Consider the following 20,649-nt stretch of genomic DNA (forward strand, 5'->3'; position numbering starts at 1 on the left):
GAATTGAACCCACACCTGTGGTTTCCAGCCAAACAGAAGACAGGCATATGAGTTGAACATTTACCTGAGGTAGATACACTCCTTGGAGAAAGAAGGGCTGCCTATGTATAGGGAGACAGCTCAGGGGGCAGGAGTGTATGGAGGGATGGATACAGGGAAGAGGTAACTATGGGGAGGAAGTGGGAGGGGAGCTGTTGCATTGTGGTAAACTGTGGTCAATGTCATGAGACAAAGTATATGTAAACTGCTATATGGAAAGTGAATTTGCTCTGTAAATCTTCACCTAAATCACAACTGAAAAAAAAAGAAAAAGAAAACCTTATGGAGCACGGTTCTGTGCTGACACACATGGAGTCACCATGAGTCGAAGTCAGCTCATCTGTTTGTTTTTTTGTTGTTGTTGTCGTTTTCACTGGGTGAGGCAGGTTGCAGGAAATGGACTTCCTGAGAGCTAATAGAGTTAGCAGCCTCAGTCTTACATCATCACCTCCTCTCACCTCTTCACGTTTCTAGTCTGCACATCCCTACCTCCACAACACCCTTCCTTCCACCCTCCCATCCTCACTACCATTGTTAAACCAGACATGATGCCATAGGGTGGCTGGGGGCAGGGGGACTTTGCCCAGCCCATCTCAGTGAGCTCTCAAGTTGACCCAAACAAAAATTGAGATAATAAAGAGAAAAGTTTTATATAAAATATAGATGAAAGCATCTTTAGAAAACTTTTCTATTTTTATTGATCTATGAGAAACAATCTAAGAAAAAAAGAATGGGTGTGCTATGCCAACCCAGCTTTAAGCTTTATAAACAGTGTATGGGGAGATCCCAACCCTCACACATGCACACACACACACACACACACATTTAACACTTTCTAAGATGCTCAAGAGAAAAGAGGACCCATCTCTGATTCATTTGTAACATCAGCAAAGGAAAAGCTTCAAGGCCAGTTTGATTCCTTGGCCTCTGTTTATAAGTAATAAAATCATTAGACCTCATCTATCAATTATTAACCCACACCCCTGGTAGTCTCCTTTCCTTGTGGACAAGATCCAGGGCTTTACGGTTATGCCTGTCCACTTGATGGGCAGGAAAACAAGGTAGAGTCCAGTGCAATGTGACCTTCTGCTTGTGCTTGGCAGGTCAGAAGCCAGCCAAAATGGACATTGTGGGAACTCCAGACTACTGACCTGCTGAACTCACTGAATTGTTATGAGAAGCCATATAGCTTTTATTCCAACTTTAGAAGTGAACTGGAGGAGCTAAAAAGTATTTTTAAAATATGACTTCCATAGGCAAACAGCATCCTGAGGATATGTGGCTTGGTGATGGATTTAGTTAGAGGGAACGTGTAGGTTACTGCCTCCCTCTGAATGGGGTCCTGTGGCTTCGCTGTGTTCTCTGTGGATGGAGAGCAGGACTGATGCATAACCCCAAAAGGGAGGTGGATATCAGCCCTATGAAAGGAAGACTTTTCTAACAGGCACAGGAGTTGAGATGAAAAGATGCTGAATGACAAGGGGTAGGATTCCTGCTCAATGTTGTCATATTGTAGGGCCCAGCCCTGGGTAAGGGGAAAACAAGTGAATCCTACATTTTTTTCTAAGTAGATGTATCACACTTACCTAAACTCATAAACTCTCTGTGCTGGCTGTTCCTGCTGTCTGGAATGCCATTCCTCAAGTTTTGTTCACAGTTGACCCCATCCCATTCTTTCAGTTTCAACTTTAATGGCACCTCCTCTAGGAAGCCAGCCTGCACCACCTCATCCATAATGGATCTCTCCATTTCTGTCTATCACAGCCCTTGCTTACTTTCTTCATAGCACTTATGGCAGACTATAGTTATTTTATCTACCTATTGGTTTACTTGCTTATTCATTATTATTAGTCTCTTCATTGGGATGTAAGCGCTATAAGGACAGGCACCAGATTGGTTGTTTTCCTCAGTGTATCTTCACCTAGTACACTGCCAGGCACAGTAGTAGAATATTTGTTAAAGAAATGAATGAATTAGCTTCAAAACTAAATAGCACTCCAAGGAGAATATTCAGTGATTTTTCTCCTTATTGCAAATATAACCTATCTTATTGAATATATTTAAATTTGATATACAATCTGTGATCATTTTCACATAAATATGCACTAGGTATATGTAGGCTCTTGTCGCCTACATGGTGCAAGCAGTTAAGCTCTTGGTTGTTAATGTAAAGGAAGGCAATTCGAACCTACCCAGCATGTCTGTGAGAGAAAGTTATGCCCATCTGCTTCCATAAAGATTACAGCCAAGAAAACCCTATGGAATAGTTCTGCTCTGTAACACATGGTGTCGTTGTGAGCTGGGGGCTGACTTGATAGCAGCTAACAACATCCTCTTGCAAAACAAACTTGACCAAAAGCTTTCATTATGTTGAGATTTTAACTATTGGTTGTGAAAAAAATAAATAAAAAATAAAAAAAGGCATGTCAGCATCTAGAACCTAAACCTTATCACTATAGCTTTATCTGCTGGTGCAAGTTTGAGCTCACTGTGTTATGAGAGCCCGTGGCCCACGACCACTCCCCAAACAGCCGCCTGCTTTGAGCATTTACACAGAAACAGAGGATGACCACTGTAAAAGTGGTGTGATGGCACCAGACCTCATCTAACTTCACAAAAGGGAGGAGAGAGCTGAGATGGAAGTCAGACATACCTCCACCCTCCAAACTTATTACCAATTCGGACACTAGCTATCCCTTCCATGGCACTCTCTGTTTCTCTGCTGGGTTTGATAATTCGTTGCAATGGCCACACACAACTCATGGACCATACTCTGTTATGGGGTTTATTAGGGAAGTAACAGATATAACTCAGGATCAGGATCAAGAGGCTACCACTCAGGGTCAGGAAACATGTAGGCAAAGTCTGGAAGGCTCCCCCAAAGTGGAGAGCACATCTCTTCCTCCTTCAGTGCAGGTCAGCTCTCTCAGCTACTCTTGGCCCTGAAAGTAAACCAGGCCCTTCTCTTCCATGCATTTCCCCTCAGGATAGGCCTCCTCTCTTCCTCTTCAGGACAAGCCTCCTCTTGACCTTGGCCTCTGCCTTCTGCACTGCTCAGGCAAGTATTACAAAGCTCTTTAGTCTACTGATAAGTACCTGGAGGCACCCAACTCAGCCAGGAAACCTCCTGCCCAAAGGTGCACAATTCTCTTGCTCTGTGGGCTGGGAAGCCCACCGTGTCACCTAGCACCAGTCTCCTAGTTCTGCTGCAGTTTCTTTGCCACTGGACTCTGCCATGCTTGCTGCTGCTTCTCATTGTCTCATGCTTTCTCCTGTATTACACCTCTGTCTCCTGGGTCTAGGAGGTTCTCAGCACAGGGACCCTAGGTCCAAAGGACATACTTCAATCCTGGCTCTTCTTGATGGTAGTGAGGGTCCCTTTTTTTTCTGCCTCTGGGATTGGCTCCTTCAAGTCTAGTGGGATGGCAAAACTGACTAACCCCCTACAAGAGTTCCATGCACCTTATTTGCATTATTAGCAGGCTGTCCAACCCCCTTCATAGGCCACAAGCACCTTATTTCCATTGTCCTACCCAACCATTTTGTGGAAGTCACAAGACCAACCATACATGGCTAGAAGGGCTATAGTAAGTAATTCACAACACTGCAACCACCAAGAAATGTCATTGGGCAGCATGGAGGGCTGCAGAACCAACTTAGGATAAGGGAATAAACCTTGAGGTGGGATAACAATGAATACACATTTTTGGTTGTTGTTGGTGGTGGTGATTTTGGTCCAGATTCTGTCAGATCTAATGTAAGTCACAAACAATATTTCTTTTCATTAAAATTTTGATTATTATTGAACACATGGGAAAAACAGTCAGTGAGGAAGAGTAATCAATGAGAAACAACAATCAAACTGTACCATTAGTTACATTTTTGTCTTCAAAGACGTTCTATATGCTTTTATTATTATTATTATTATATGCTATAATATGTATAGGAGCTCTGGTAGCATAGTCCCTAAGGCACTTGACTGCTAACCAGAAGCCTGGCGGTTCAAACCCACTAGCCACTCCTCGGAAGGAAGGTGGGGCAATCTACTTCCATAAGAATACTACCTTGGAAACCCAAGGAGGGGTCGCTATGAGTTGGGTCCGACTTGAGGGCACATAACAACAACAACAACCAGGTATGCAGACAGATTATAAAATAAATAAAATTATCCTTCATTACTTTGTATCAGTTGTTATTTGGCCAAGGCAAAAATGTTCAGAGTAGATATACCTGTAGAGAGAGATGAAAGAGGAACCCATAAATGAAAAGAAACTTAAGAGATGTATCAACCAGTCACAGTACCTAGGCCTTATTTGGAGCTTGATTCAGACCAACTGTTAAATTTATGAGACGATCAAGGATATGATTATAATGATGACATTATAGAATTATTATTAAAATATTTGAGATGGGAAAATGATATTGTGGCAATTTTTCAAGAGTTCTTGTCTTTAGGAATACATAAGCTTTAATAGATTTTCTTCAAAATAACCTAGGGGAAGGGGAATGGGTCTGGGTAGATGAAACTATCCCATAATTCAAGTGGTCATGAAGGAGTAGATACGTGGGGCCCTTTATACTATACTCTTTACTTTTGTACACACTCTGAAATTTTCTAAAGTGAAATTTAAAAATAAGGCACAAAATGTATTAAGAAAATAGATAAGTATAAGTTCATTTTTTTAAAAAATCACAAACTTGTTTAGGCTCATTGGCATACTTTGGCTGCACACAGCTCAAAAGGTAAGAAATTCAGACTGTTCATCTTCCCATAGCTAATCCTTCTCTCTGATCACCTTTGCAGTCTTGCTGAGTTCCAGAAATTCTGATTGGGACTTTTCACTCTATGGATCTCATTTTCAGGCAGGATGTAATGTTCTGATCTGCTCCATCCACCAAACATGCATTGAGCACCCCCTTCAGCCCAGGGTTAATTTTCACCTCTGGGGGCTGGATCCTCTTCCTACTGTCTTCTCAGTGCCAGGATTCCTTGATGATCTCCTCTTCCTCCTGTACCCAACCCTCCTTCTCTACTCCCCTTTTCCTTCTGTAGAGAAGCAAGTTTACGTCTCTCTGTTTAAAGACAAAACCAAACCCTTCTCATTATCAACTCCCTTTAACTACACACACATACTCATCTAGATTTCTGAAATGAGCTTAAGAAATCCTCCAGTTCAATTTACTGAGTGTTTACTAAGTGCCACCATGTGTTTAGACATGGAGAGGAGTAGAATGAAAAGTTCTTGTTTTCAAAAGATCTTCAAAACATGTAAACATAGTGCTAGTCTGGAGATGATAGTCACAGGTGAGACAGTTAAATAATTCAAGTCACAGCCTCAACAGACTGGCCAAGAAGCTCAGGACAGGGAGAGAGTACTGTGGGCTCTACCAGTCCTGGTAACTTGACCAGGACTTGAACTGGACTTTGAAGGGTGGACAAGGTTTGGAAAGGTGGAGAGGAAGGAAGAAGATATACTGTCGATTTTTAGCATAAGAACCTATGTGAGGGTTGGCAGGTATAGCTTGTTCTGAGAATGGGGGAAGTTGGCTTGACCCAAGAAGTGGACTGGGGAGTGATGTGGAAGGTCCTGGGTGGTGCAAACATTTAATGTGCTCCGATGCTAACTGAAAGGTTGGAGCTTCAAGTCTGTCTTGGAGGAAAGGCATCTACTTCTGAAAAATCACCCACTGAAAACCCTGTGGAGTACAGGTCTATTCCGACACACGGGTCGCCATGAATTAGAACCTACTCAACAGCAACTGGTTTAAGGAGTGGTGTGAGCATCTTTGAAGGCCTTGACAAGCTGAAGCATTTTGAGGTCATGTGTGAAAGGGCTAAACAGGCATACCTCGTTTTATTGCACTTTGCAGGTACTGCCTTTTTTTTTTTTTTTTTTTAACAAATTGAGAGGTTGTGGCAACCCAGCACCAAGCAAGTCTATTGACACCATTTTTCCAACAGCATGTCCTCGCTTTGTGTCTCTGTCACATTTTGGTAATTCTCACAATATTTCAAAGTTTTTCATAATGCTATTGCACACTTACTAGACTACAGTATAGTGTAAACATAATTTTTATATGCACTGATAAACAAAAAAGTTTGTGTGACTCACTTTGTTGTGATACCCGCTTTATTGAGGTGGTCTGGAATGGAACCTGCATTATCTCCTAGATATGCATGTAGTCTTTGATTTGTTGGGGGAGAGGTTGTATTGTGGCGAAAGAGAGTGCAGTGATAGGGTGGCACCACAGAAGCAGAGCTTCAGATTAATTTGGATTAATCTGAATATAACAGGAAAGTGAGACTGGCAATGTAATAAGGAAAAGCTGCAGGCTAGTATGCCAGCAGGGAATCTTGCACTGTGACTGCCAAGGCCTAACCCAGGGTGGAGGTGGTAGCTCCATGACTGACAGGTGAAGGATGAACTGAACTAGCTACCTGTGGCTCAGATTTTGAGCCTGAGAGGATGGGGGGCCAGTTGGTCTCTGATGAGGCAGAGCACCATCAAATTGAAATCTAGGTCATAAGACATCAACTAATTGTAATAGTGAACCTTATTTGGATCCTGAATATTACAAATAAAGTATTAAATTATGAAGTAACTGGAGAATTTTGAACTCTAGCTGGATTTAATAATATTAAAGAATTGTTCACATTTTAGGTGTGATAATGAGCTTGTAGGTCACACAATGGTTAAGCCCCCAGCTGCTAATGGAAAGGTTGGTGGTTCGAATTCACCCAGTGGCTCCGCAGGAGAAAGGCCCAGCAATCTGCTCCCATAGAGGTGACAGCCTAGGAAGCCTTTATGGGGTAGTTCTGCTCTGTCACGTGGAATTGCTATGAGTCAGAATGGACTCAGCAGCACCTAACAACAATGAGATTGTGGTTTGGTTTTAAAAGTTTTTGTGTTTTAAAAATACATATTGAAATATTTACAGATGAAATATGTCTGGATATATTTCAAAATGGATATCCCCAGTAGGGGGAGAGTGAGAGTGGAATAGAAGAAGCAGAACTGACCAAGAATTAACTGTCAAAGCTGGGTAACATGGGTGCTGTTCACTCTTCTCTTGACTTTTGTATACATTTGAAATTTTCCATTAGAATATTCTGTACCTCACATAATGTAAGTCTTGTACCCTGGACCTTGTAACTCCCAGTCAGAAACCACGAGAGCATTTTAAGCTATGCCCAATTGTTAATGTCTTATTACATTTCAAAACAGGAATTTCATCCGTGTCTGTTTTGACTAGAGCAGAAAAACTCATGAACTGGAAAGAAATAATGTCATTATTCATTTATTTATTTTTCAAAGAAACTCTGGATACCCATGATCTCCTTTATCATGATTATTTAATCAACTAAAGAGACAAAGTCAAAATTCACAGTGGAATTTTCACGGTGGCTGGAAATAAGTGTTTCTTTTAGCAGAATCAGTCCCAACCACAGCTTTCTGGCAGCAGAGTACTTGGCTCTGAGTGGGAAAGCTGAGCCTGAGTTGAGAAAACACAGACCCGCTGCAGCTGCCCACACAAGGCCAGTGTTGCTGTGGGTACTAAGTGGTGCATTGCCCAGGTACAGAATAGGGCCACAGAATGGAGTTGGCCACCACCACCCTTGGAATCAGCTGTCCCGGTGCCCATGCCAAGGAGCCCTGGTGGCACAGTGGCTAAAGCACTTAGCTATTAACTGAAAGGTCTCTGGTTTGAACCCACCAGCTGCTCTATGGGAGAAAGATGTGGCAGTCTGCTTCTGTAAAGATTTACAGCCTTGGAAACCCTGTGGGTCAGTTCTACTCTGTCTTCTAGGGTCACTGTGAGTCAGAATTGACTCAGTAGCAATGAGGTATGGGTGGATTTAGAAACCACAAAGACAAGAGGCTGCTCCAACCATGTCCCCACTGTGCAAATGGGGGACACTGACCCTGGTGAAGCGTCTTCTGAACTTCTATGAAGCCACATACCCAGGAGCCATATCCCAGGCTACAGGGCAGAAACCAATTTCTTTTTCAGTAAGTGGTCCCAACAGAAATGAGTCTTCACACAGGTAAACTCGAAAGCTCTTGTGTGCCATCAAGCTAATTCTGACCCATCGTGGGCCTGTGTGACAGAGTTGAACTGCTTCATAGGGTTTCCTAGGCTACAATCTTTTATTTTTTTCCTTAAATAGGGATTGAAGTTTATTAGTGTTTACCAGGGCTGGGATGGAGGAGGAAAAGGGGTAGTTAATGCTTATGGAAATAACATGTGTATTGAAGGTAGGGTTGCACAGGGTTTTTGTTGTGAATAAGTTGTAAATCTGTAAAAGGTTGGATTGTCAACAGTTGTGTGACAGATATATATATATATATATACACACACACATATATATACATATATAAATTTTATTGTGATTTCAATGAAAGTTTACAGAGCAATTCTTTTTTTTTTTTTTTTTACTTTTATTGTAGTGAAAACACACAACAAGGCATTTGCCAACATAACTTTCCATTTACAGCTCAGGGACATTAATGACATTTTTCATGTTTTGCCATCATTATTGCTATCCTTTTCCAAAATATTCTACCACCATTAGCATAAACTCAATTCCCCACAAACAAAAACATCCCCCTTCCTCCCTCCGTCCTACTCCTGGTAACCACTAATAATCTTTTTTTTTTTCCCCTCTCTTTCTCTCTCTCTCTATATAATTTTTTTTTCCAACCTGTCTAGGAATTTATCCTCCCGTCCCCTCCCATCCCAGAGCAAATTCGTTTTCCATACAGTAGTCCATACACATTTTGTTTCATGACCCTAGGCTGAAAGCTTTATTGGAGCAGATCACTAGATCTTTTCTCTCTCAGGGCTGCTCATGGGTACAAACTGCCAAGCTTTGGATTAGAAGCCAAGCACTTAACCATTGCACCACGGAGGCTCCTTAAACTGGAATGCTAAACTGAAAAACTAAACCCAATGCCATCCAGTCAATTCCAAGTCATAGCAACCCCCACTGGCTAAATCTTTATGGAACTAAGTTGCCTCATCTTCCTTCCGAGGAGCAGCTGGTGGTTTGAACCACCAACCTTCTGGTTAGCAACCAAACGTCTTATCCACTGTGCCACCAGAGCTCCATAAGCTAGAATGCTATTGTTGTTGTAAAAAAACTGAACTGTCTCAGAAACCCAAGGAGGGGTCGCTATGAGTCAGGTCCGACTTGACGGCACATAACAACAACAAATATATGTATATATAAATACATTTGCTGATTCAATATGTTTTATATGTACAATTCAGTGACACTAATTACATTAATCATGTTGTCCCACCATCACCAGTATCCATTGCCAAGTTTTGCATTACCCTAAACAGATAGTATTTCCTAAACAATGAATTCCCCCCTATAAAATGGATGATTCTTGTCTTGCTTACCCCATAGGGTTGTAAGGATCAAAACTACTAAAATAATAATAGTGATGATGATGATAATTGAAGAAGCAGGGAGAGGCAGAAGAGGAGAAAAGGCTTTTTAGACCCAGCTGCCCAAGGGTTCCCTGAAGGCCTGTGACTGGTACTCAAGGACAGGTGGCCATATGTTTTAGGTAGAGAAAGAGGGCTGTCTGCTCTCCAGTGAGCCTGAGGAGCAGCAGTGCCCAGTGCCCTCATTCCCACAGCTGGTCTCCACTGGACATCTTGTCACACATTCAGGAGCTGCCTTGGCATGAGTAACCCTCTTCAACTCGTTCAAACTTGCCTGTTACAGAGGGTGAAGGTGCTTAGCCTAATAGTCTTAATAAAGCTCAGACCCTGAAATCCAGAGGGACATTCCAGAACATAGTATCTGTCTAACCCTTCTCTTCGTATAAAAGGCGACAGAGACTCTGGCAGGGAACATGACCTATTCAAGGTCACTTACTTGGGGATGGTGAAAGCTGGTATCTACACTCCAGTTCTCTCTATTCTCCCACCCATTGTAGCTGCTTCTCTTTCCAAGGAGAGTGTGCCAATAGCAACTCTACTGTCTTTAGTATCCTTAGTCTTTTCTGCTCTAAAATATCTAATTTGGCCCAACTTAACAGTTGCCATTGAGTGGATTCCAACTCATGGCAACCCCACGTGTGTCATAATAGAACTGTGCTCCATAGGTTTTTCAATGGCTGTTTTTAAAAAAAAAAAAAACAGGGAAAAAATGTAGAACTTGCATTTATATCTTAAAAATAAGAAATTAAGCTGTACTGTAATTATATGAATATGGTACATCTCATTCTATAGGCCACATGAGTTATTCTGTTTTTTTAAAAATATATTTGATTGAAATATAATTTATGTACAGTGAAATACACAAAACTAAAATGACATGGGTCATTGCATCCCCACCACCACCCCATGGCTGATTTTTCAGCAATAGATTGCCAGGCCTTTCTTCCAGGGTGCCTCTGGGTAGACTCGAGCCTAACTATCTGTACCACCCAGGAGGTCCAATTAGGAGCTCTGATAGCATAGTAGCTAAGGCACTTTACTAAACAGATGGCTGGCGGTTCAAACCCACCAGCCACTCCTCAGAAGGAAGGTTGGGCAATCTACTTCCATAGTGATACCGCTTTGGAAACCCAAGAAGGGGTTGCTGTGAGTTAGATCCAACACGATGGCAGTGAGTTTGGTTTTGGTTTGGTTGGAAGTCCAATTTGGCCCTTATCTTCCAATAAGAAGTTTTTAGGGTGATTTTATTTTTCAAATTTTTCCTGATAACCATTTCCCAAGCTTTCTGTTTTTTAGGGTTAAAATCTTTGGGGGAAATGTGTATCAAATGCCTATTGTGTGTGTGATCCTACTCACAACATGGGACCATAGAGATTAAAATGAGATGTCCCAGCCTTCAAGGAGTTCTCAGTTATCACTAACATACCCTTTTGATGAAATCTTTTATAACCTTAGCTCTGAGAAAAGAAAGTCTTTCTTTTTGCCTTCTTCCTCTTAGTCATGTGCAAGGGGAAATCTTCTCATTGTTACGACTCTAACTCCCTGTTTTTCCACTCATGCCTTGCTGGCAGCTTCTGCTGCCCTGGCTCGGGGCCCAGGCTGTATTGGGAGCAGTCTGAACAGGAAAGACTGGCAGCCTCACTCTGGAAGTTTCGCTGCCCAGCAGCTGTGCCTCTTTCCAACCTTCAGGGTTTACATGATACATCATGGTTGCTTCATCTCTGCTCCCTCTGGTCCCTGAAGAATTCAGTTTTGCCCTCTGCTTCCTGTTTTACCCCAATTTGCCCCTGGAGCAACTACTTGGGCATCTTCCAGGCCTCTTCTCCCCCAGTTGCCATCTTGGTGATTGAGCTGCCATGAGTTCAGAGCCCAAAGCATTGGAAATGAAAGCAGTATAGCTCAAGAGAAACTTTGACATATATAGTGAAAGACTGGAGATTCTGAAGTCATTTTCAAGCTTGAACATTTCCAAAAGAATATTCCAAAGGTTGACAGTCTGAAAAAATAATAAGGTTCCAATGTGACAGGGCCTAAAAGATCTAAGCCAGAGACCGATTCCTCTTAGCATTTTAAAGCAATATGGGTACCAAGTGGAGTTCTGAGTGGCACAAGCGGTTAACAGCTCCACTGCTACCTGAAAGGTTGGTGGTTTGAGTCTACCCACCTCAGAAGAAAGGCCTAGTGATCCACTTGCAAAAAATCAGCTGTTGAAAACCCTCTGTGGCAGAGTTCTACCCTCCATGGCTCTGCTATGAGCTGGACAATCCCTACGAGGCAGCAGCTGGTGGTAGCACCAAGTATTTCTTCTGACTCTCACTACTCTTAGATGAGGGCATCTAGGCAGAAGATAAGGTGGAGGAGGTGGGTATTCTGAGGGGCAAGGTATACACACTTACACTCTTGTAGTCTGTTGTCTATGTAACAGTCCCCAGAAGAAATGGTGTTCCTTCCCCCTTTGCTCTTGTTAAACACCTTTCCTTGTGCCAAAATAGTGATTGATGGACCCCAGATGACGAATCTTGGTTCCCAACTCCATGGAGCCCTTAGAGCACCATGGTTCTACCCTAACTAGCCATGACAAGCCAATTATTTGCTTTTCTGGAGAAACCTCAGCCTGAAAATCTGTTTAATTACCATGGGAGATAATCTTTTACATAGCTTTACATTCTTTAAAGACTTTTCCCTGTGGGAATAGGAAAGTTTATCTGAAAGGGAGGATTGTTTATTTTCATTTACAGAGGAGCCAAATGTTATCTGGTAGTTAGCAAGAAGCCTGAGCCCTAGAGGATATTTTTTTTGTTTAAATTCTGTTCTTCCTCACTGATAGTTTGTCAATTATATTGTAATAATTAGTTCATCAAAAAGCCAAACCAAACTCATTGCCATCTAATTGATTCCAACTCATAGTGAACCCTCCTTGGGTTTCTGAGGCGGTATCTCTATGGAAGAAGATTGCCTAGTCTTCCTTCCAAGGAATGACTAGAATTGTCATACTCTTTCCCAGGCTAAACCTTACATTACCTCTGTGATTCCAGGCCTATAATTATATGACATTTTTCAAGCCTCCATATTAGATTGGGTCCTATACATACTTACATGTAGGTATCAAGAGTCAATGTCCTCTACAAGTAGTAACTGGGATCTTAAAAACTTGCAAGTAGCCATCTAGATGCAATGATTGGTCTCTCCTCATCCAGAGAAAAGAAGAATGAAGAAAACCAAAGACGAAGGGAAACAATTAGTCCAAGGGACTGGTACCCTAAGCAATCCTCAGCCTATAGACTATGAGACCAGAAGAACTAGATGGTGCCAGGCTACCACTGTCAACCACTTGGAGGGGGATCTATGTAGGAGATCCTGGACAGAGAGGGAGAACAATGTGGAATAAAACTCAAAATCATTTAAAAAAAAAAAAAATGGGACCAGGTTTTCTGATCTGATAGAACCTGGTGGAACCCCTGAGACTTTGGCCCCTCGCTGCCCTTCAGGTCTGGAATTGAACCCACTCCTGTGGCTTCCAGCCAAACAAAAGACAGGCATATGAGCTGAACATTTACATTAGGTAGATACACTCTGTGGAGAGATCAATCATGGGAGAATAGAAGGGCTGTGTACGTATAGGGAGACAGCTCAGGGGGCAGGAGTGCGTAGGAGGGAAGGATACAGGGAAGAGGTGGCTATGGGGAGGAAGTGGGAGGAGAACTGTTGCATTGTGGGAGATTACAGTCAATGTCATGAGACAATGTCAATGTCATGCTGTATGGAAGATGAATTTGATCTGTAAATTTTCACGCAAATCACAATAAAATTAAAAAAAAAAAAAAGGAGTCAATGTCCTCTAGAGTTTCCTATCAGGAAGATCATACCTGTAAATCCACCAGCCTCAAAGACCTGGCACTGTAGTCCACCATGGGGCAACCTGGTGGAGCCAATACATTTTTCCCCAGTAGAATGCAGCTTGAGTGAGCAGGGGCTGTATTGTTGTTCACCATGGTGGCCCAAAGGGCCCCAGCAATTCCTAATTCATATCAATAATAAAGTTACTAAATTGCTAAAAGTCAACAGATCTTCATGTGGAGAGATTGTGTATTTTGTCAAAAAATGAACAATGTACAAAAAAAAGCAGAATTCAGTGGGCTCTTGTCTTTGGTATGGGGCTTCTCTAGTTCTTTCCCACATCACTTTAAGAGAAGGTGGTCTTTAAGTGTTTGCTGGACTTTATTTTATAGGCTGAGATCTCTGGGCCTTGAAGCATTTATTTCTGGAAGAAAGGAGCCATTGTACGAAGGTGAAGGAAAAAATCCTATGTGGAAAACCACAAAATATTGGGCTTGAATCTCTCCTTCCAGGTCCCGATGGAGAGGAGAGCTGGTCCAAGAAATATCCATCCTGTGGGGGCCTGCTACAGTCCCCCATTGACCTGCACAGTGACATCCTCCAGTACGATGCCAGACTCACACCTCTCGAGTTCCAAGGCTACAATGTGTCTGCTGATGAGCGGTTTACCCTGACCAATAATGGACATTCAGGTGAGTAGAGACCTCAAGGACCTGAGGGACACTGAGCTTCCCTTGGTTCCCTGCCCTGCTCTCCCATCTAGCAGGAAGGGACTCCACTGAGGAACTCATGAGGAAGGGCAGAGGGAGGTCGTTAGGATGGTTGGGCCTCTTTCACCAGGAATGCTGGGGGTCCTGGGACTGTGTATTAGTTTCCTAGGGCTGCTGTAACAAAATACCTCAGATCTGGGTAGCTTTTGCTCTAAGAACAGAAATTTATTGTCTCACAATTCTGGATACTGGGAGTCTGAGATTAGGGTGTCAGCTATATCGATTCCTTCTGAGCCTTTGAGAGAGAATCTGTTTCATTCTTCTCTCCTGGCTTCTGGTAGCTCCAGGCAAGCTGCACTGCCACATAATGGCCTTCTTCTGTCTCCCTGTCTCTGTATCTTCTCTTCTTTTATTAGGACACCAGTTATATAGGAGTAGGACCTACCTACTCCAATAAAGGAGCCCTAGTGGCACAGTGATTAAGCACTTGGCTGCTAACCAAAAGGTTGGTGGTTTAGACCCAGCAGCAGCTCCACAAGAGAAAGATGTGGCAGTCTGCTTCTGTAAAGAAACTGTGGAAACCCTGGGGGACAGTTCTACTCTGTCATACAGGGTTGCTGTGAATTAGAATCGATTCAATAGCAATAGGTTTATTTTTTAGTTTTTTTACTCCAGTAGGACCTCATGATAACCTCTTACAAGATTCTGTTTCTCAACAGGATCACATTCACAGGTTGCAGGGGTCATGACTTGAACATATCTTTCTGAGGGACACAATTCAGTCTATAGCAGCTTGGGAGTTCTCCAGGACAGCACCTCTCAGAAGAAGCTCATCTCTTGGCATAGGGTAGAGGATGGGCCTGAGTCCTTTGGCCCACTGGCTGTTCTGCTGGCACAAATTCTGGGACATCAGGAGTTATTCACAGGACCACTCAGTCCAGTGGGGACTACCCAGTCTTTGTTGTTGTTGTTGTTGTTGTTAGGTGCTGTCGAGTCATATCTGACTCATAGCGACCCCATGCACAGCAGAACAGAACACCACCTGGTCCTGTGCCAGCTCCACTGGCTTGCTATACTTGAGCCCATTGTTGCAGCCACTGTGTCAATCCATCTTGTTGAGGGCCTTCCCCTCTTTCGTCGACCCTCCACCTTATCAAGCATGACATCCTTCTCCGGGGAATGGTCCCTTCTGACCTTCTGACAATACAACCAAAGTACGTGAGACAAAGTCTGACCATTCTCGCATTCCGGCTGCACTTCCTCCAGGACAGATCTGTTAGTTCTTTTAGCAGACCATGGTACTCACAGCATTCTTCGCCAGCACCACAACTCAAAAGCATCAATTCTTCTTTGGACCCAGTCTTTAGAGTCAGACAAACCTAGATTTGAATCCTAGCTTGACTACGTACGAGTCATGAGATTCTGGGGTAGAATTTTAACCTTGTTGAGGTTTCATCTGGATAACGGGTATACTGATAGCTCTCTTGCTAGGCTGCTGTGAAGATGAGAGAATATGACCTAGCTTATAGTACATGTCCAGACCTAGCTTATAGTACATGCTTCATAAATGACAATTATTACTGCTATTGTTATAGAATTCTAAAGTGTGAAAGGTGCCTCACTAAGGTCCAAACTTTACGTTATTGGTGTTAGGTGCCATCGAGTTGTTCTGACTCATAGTGACAGTGTACAACAGAATGAAACACTGCCCGGTTCTGTACCATCCTCACAGTCGTTACCATGTGTGAGCCCATCATTGAAGCCATTGTGTCAGTCCATCTTGTTGAGGGTCTTTCTCTTTTTTGTCGACCCGCTACTTTACCAAGATGATGTCCTTTTCCTGGGACTCATCCCTCTTGATAACATGTCTAAAGTATGTAAGGCAAAGTCTTGACATCCTTGCTTCTAAGGAACTTTCCGGCTATACTTCCATCAAGACAGATTTGTTCATTCTTCTGCCAGTCCCTGGTATGTTCAGTCTTCTTCACCAACAGCATAATTCAAAGGCATCGATTCTTTGGTCTTCCTTATTCATTGTCCACTTTCACATGCATGTGAGGCAATTGAAAATAGCATGCGTTGAGGTCACTTCATCCTCAAAGTGACAGTTTTTGCTTTTTAACATTTTAAAGAGGTCATTTGCAGCAGATTTGCCCAATGCAGTATTTCGTTTGATTTCTTGACTGCTGCTCTCGTAGTCATTGATTGTGGACCCAGGCTGTTAATGAGTCTTCCTCCAATCCTGATGCGTCTGTCTTCTTCATATAGTCCAGCTTCTTGGATTATAAATATGGTGAAAGGATACAACCCTGAAGCTTCCTGATTTTAAGACAAGCAATATCCCCTGTTCTATTCAAGTGACTGTCTCTTTGTCTCTGTACAGGTCTTCCACATGAACACAAATAAGTGTTATGGAATTCCCATTTTTTTGCAATGTTATTCATTTGTTATGATACATACAATTGAATCCCTTTTCATAGTCAATAAAACAGGTAAACATCTTTCTGGTATTCTCTGCTTTCAACCAAGCTCCATCTGACATTAGCAATGGTGACAAAATAACCAATCTTTATAGCCAGTATCTAATCCATGGACTGGGAGCTCTGGTAGCATAGTGGCTAAAGCACTTGACTGCTAACCAGAAGGCTGGCGGTTCAAACCCACCAGCCACTCCTCGGAAGGAAGGTTGGGCAATCCTGCTTCCATGGTGATACTGCCTCGGAAACCCAAGGAGGGGTCGCTATGAGTCGGGGCCGACTCGACGGCACATAACAACAACAACAATCCATGGACTACGTAAATTAACATCTCATCCACATCTACTATGAATGTCTTTGCATCACTTTCCAAGGGGAGTCATGAAGGTGCCAGGGCCAGTGGAGTAACACTGGAAACAGGGATGTTCTTGGGGAAAGAGCCCAGGTTCCTGACCTGTGCAACTCTATGGTCTCTACCTCACTGCATCCACGTGCCCCTCTTTCTGAGCCCCAGGCAGGTATTGCCTCTGTGGCTGCCCTCTGACAGCACTCAGCTGGCCATGGCTCTAAAGGCTGCTCCTCCACTCCCTGCAGTGAAGCTGAACCTGATCCCAGACATGTACATCCAGGGCCTGCAGTCCCGCTACAGGGCCACACAGCTGCACCTGCACTGGGGGAACCAGAACAACCCCCACGGCTCTGAGCACACAATCGGAGGGAGGCACTTTGCTGCTGAGGTGAGTGGGACCTGGCTGGCAGAGGCTGTGGCTGACACATCCCACAGAGTTAATTACTCCCCCTGGGGATATTGTTAAAATGTAGATTCAGGATTCTGTACATCTGGAGCGGAAATGCAAATTCTCAGCAGGGTGTCAGAACCAGAATGAACTAGTTTGAAGCCCTGCTTTCTTCATAGGTCATGCTGTTTCCATATGTCTTTCTCATCTCATCTTTCCTCTCCCTGGGCATGGGTTGTGCTTTGGAACATGGAGACCTAGATCCTGAGCCACTTTTTTCCTGGCCACAGATTAAGTGATGATTGGCATTATAATGTGCAGGGCATGATGGCTATCCAAGACTCGCTGAGGGATAGCTTGGGATGTCACAGCTTTGTGCTATGTCACCTGAGATGCTAATCCAGAATTCCAAGAGAAAATGGGAAGAGGGGCAAAGCATTGTTCCTGCATCACAGTTTAGGGGAAGAGCACTGCTCCATTTCAGAGCCTCCATAGGATTGAACTCAGGGGTGTGGTTCTGAATGTTTATAGAACAGTACAAGGAGATGGACATCCTTGGGTGTTACAAATGGTTAAGCACTTGTCTGCTACCTGTAAGGTTGGAGGTTTGAGCCCACCCAAAAGTGCCTCAGAAGAAAGGCCTGGTGATCTACTTCCATAAAATCAGCCAGTGAACAACCCACTGAAAATTAGAATTCAGTTCTGGTGTGACACATATCGGGGTGGCCGTGAATCAGAGTTGACTCAATGGCAACTGGTTATTATTATTACTTACAAGGAGATAAATGCTACTGATTAGCCTGGGAAGCCCACAGTAAATAACAGTTTATCCATTCTCTGTTCAGACTTGCTGAACTGCTTTGCATCTCAGGTTGACTGTTCATCTAGTTCCAAGTATACTCAATTCACTGCCATCGAGTCATTTAGACTCATAGTGACCCCCATTGGGTTTCCAAAGCTGTAAATCTTTATGGAAGCAGACCGCCTTATCTTTGTCCCACAGAGCAGCTGGTGGGTTCAAACCAACAACCTTTTGGTTAGCAGCCAAAATGCCTTAACCACTACACACCAAATACATAGGGGATATACTTCTGGCCAGATCAGCTGGCCACATAGTTGAGATCAGGCCTCTCTTTGAACCTCAGGGACTACAATTTCTTTTAGGCTGACTGCAAGGTGAAGGCTTCTACTTCTCCATGAGAAATAAAGAAAGGGTTAGGGTATAGACTGCAAGGGTTTGTACATTTTGAAATATCTCTAGTATTTTTGTTATTCTTTTCTGCCATTAAGCCATGTTGCCAGACTCTTGGCCTGGTGAAGATGGACCATAAATGCCAACAAATCAGAAACCTGTCAAGTAACCTAAAATGGTAGCTTCCTTCTGGAGGGTCCTTGAAAGAGTAACTGTTCTTCTGTATTCAGTCTCTGTAAGAATCTTTCTGGATTCCTCTGTAGGGAATTACTTATGCCTGTATTAGTTTTCACTTCCTCTTGATCTAATCTGAACACAAGAAGAAAAATGGCAAGATGGACCACGAGCTCAAAGGTCAGCTGTAGAATGAAACAAGAACCTAGGTGCTTGGCATTTGAGCCAAATAGAATGCTGCTCTGCTTCTCAAAGAGATGCCAGGCCAAGATGGTGTGGGGGCAGTCTGGCATGCTAGGTCCCTTCAGAGGGAAAGGTGGTAAAGTGGAGACCCCTAAGAAATCCTTAATAGGGGACCACATAAAGCACTAAATAATTTGAGGTAATTTTTTAAAATTAGAAAGGGCCACTTGAAAAGTTCAAAATGGGAACTTTAAACTGTATTCAATAAAATACACTTGAATTCTATTTACAGCCACATAACATGGAAAAAGGAGCTCTGATGATGTAGTGGATAAGGCATTTGGCTGCTAACCAGAAGGTCATTGGCTCAAACCCACCAATTGCTCTGTGGAAGGAAGATGGGACGATCTACTTCTGTAAAGATTTATAGCCCTGGAAACCCAATGGGGTGCACTATGGGTCAGAATTGACTAGATGGCAGTAAATTTGGCTTTGGTTTTTTTAACATGGAAAAGAGATGAAGATAAAGGAAAGAAACATAAAATCTCAATATCTGTCATAGTCCCAAGAGACAAAGAATCAGCAAAAATGCATTTATTATATATAGAGATGTAGCTACTTATAAAGATTTTTGGAGATAAGTTGATACTTATCTAGGATTAAAAATCAGGTTAAACATTGTCAGAATTTGTCCTAATTCAAACCAAATTTACTGCCATCAAGTCAATTCCTACTCATAGTAACCGCCATTGCATTTCCAAGGCGATAAATCTTTACAGAAATAGATTGCCCCATCCTTCTACAGAATAGCTGGTGGCTTTGAACTGCCAACCTTCTGGTTGGCAGTCAAATGCCTTAGGCACTACGCTACCAGAGCTCCTATTTTGTCCTAACAGTGGTCTTGAGTCTTATCTATACTTTTTAAGGCCAGGATTTCTCAAAAACTGCTTGTTTCCTCACTTTAATAATGCTAAGTGATTTCTGCTCTGAAAAATAAGGTGTTTCGAATTTTATTTTGTAAAGATAAAAGCCTGTGTTCATGGAATAACATTCCTGCTTCGTGGCCTCTTAAAATATGGATGATGAAACCTTCACAAAAGCCATGCTCTGATTTTCTCCACCTGAGGGATAAATACATGTCCTGCCAGCTGGATATTGTTATGATAAAGTTTCCAGCTGGAGGTTCTCATTAACTCCATTGCTTCCAGATTAAGTGGAGAGATGCCAGGGCTAAGGCTGAGCCAGCACATGATGCTGTTTGCCTCAGGCTCCAGAAAACGTAGGAAAACAATCAGAAAATGGAGAGGGGGGAAAAGTGTTACTCCTGAGTTGATTTCAACTCATGGCGACCCCATATGTTGGGGGGAGAAAAAAAACAACTGCATTCCATAGGAAAAATCAGGAAGGAGAAAAATGCACCAAAGCTTATTCATGGTTAGTCTAAGAACCCATGCATTCAGTCTTTCATTCAGTATCCATTGTGCACCTGGTATGTTCCAGGCCCACATCAGACTCTGAGGATACAGTGAGTGAATAAAATAGACACAGTCTACCCAGGTAAAGTTTGCAGTCTAGAGAGGACTGAGGGAAAAGGGGTAATGGGAGGCTCAGTGAGGCCTGATCTAGCTTGGGGGGCAGAAGTGGGGTGGGGTGGTGTCTGCCTTCCCATCTGGATCCAGGTCTCCCACAGAAGTGAAAAGTTCCTGCAGGTAGCTCATCCCCTGATGGAGTCTTCTCCCACTGCAGCTCCATATCGTCCATTATAACTCAGACTTGTACCCTGATGCCAGCACCGCCAGTAACAAATCAGAAGGCCTCGCCGTCCTAGCTGTTCTCATTGAGGT

General features: G+C 43.0%; 1 protein-coding gene across 1 annotated transcript in view; it reads left to right on the forward strand.

Annotated features, from left to right (window-relative positions):
* CA12 (carbonic anhydrase 12) overlaps window positions 1-20,649 on the forward strand; it is a 78,598-nt gene that overhangs the window by 42,129 nt on the left and 15,820 nt on the right. Inside the window, exons 3-5 of the mRNA XM_007958022.1 lie at window positions 13,845-14,024; window positions 17,114-17,256; window positions 20,552-20,647. Of these exons, the coding sequence (XP_007956213.1) occupies window positions 13,845-14,024; window positions 17,114-17,256; window positions 20,552-20,647 (419 nt within the window). The remainder of the gene's footprint in view (window positions 1-13,844; window positions 14,025-17,113; window positions 17,257-20,551; window positions 20,648-20,649) is intronic.

Source organism: Orycteropus afer, unplaced genomic scaffold (genome assembly GCF_000298275.1).
Source record: "Orycteropus afer afer isolate SDZICR_OR568_19922 unplaced genomic scaffold, OryAfe1.0 scaffold00015, whole genome shotgun sequence".
In the NCBI taxonomy this organism is placed as follows: domain Eukaryota; kingdom Metazoa; phylum Chordata; class Mammalia; order Tubulidentata; family Orycteropodidae; genus Orycteropus; species Orycteropus afer.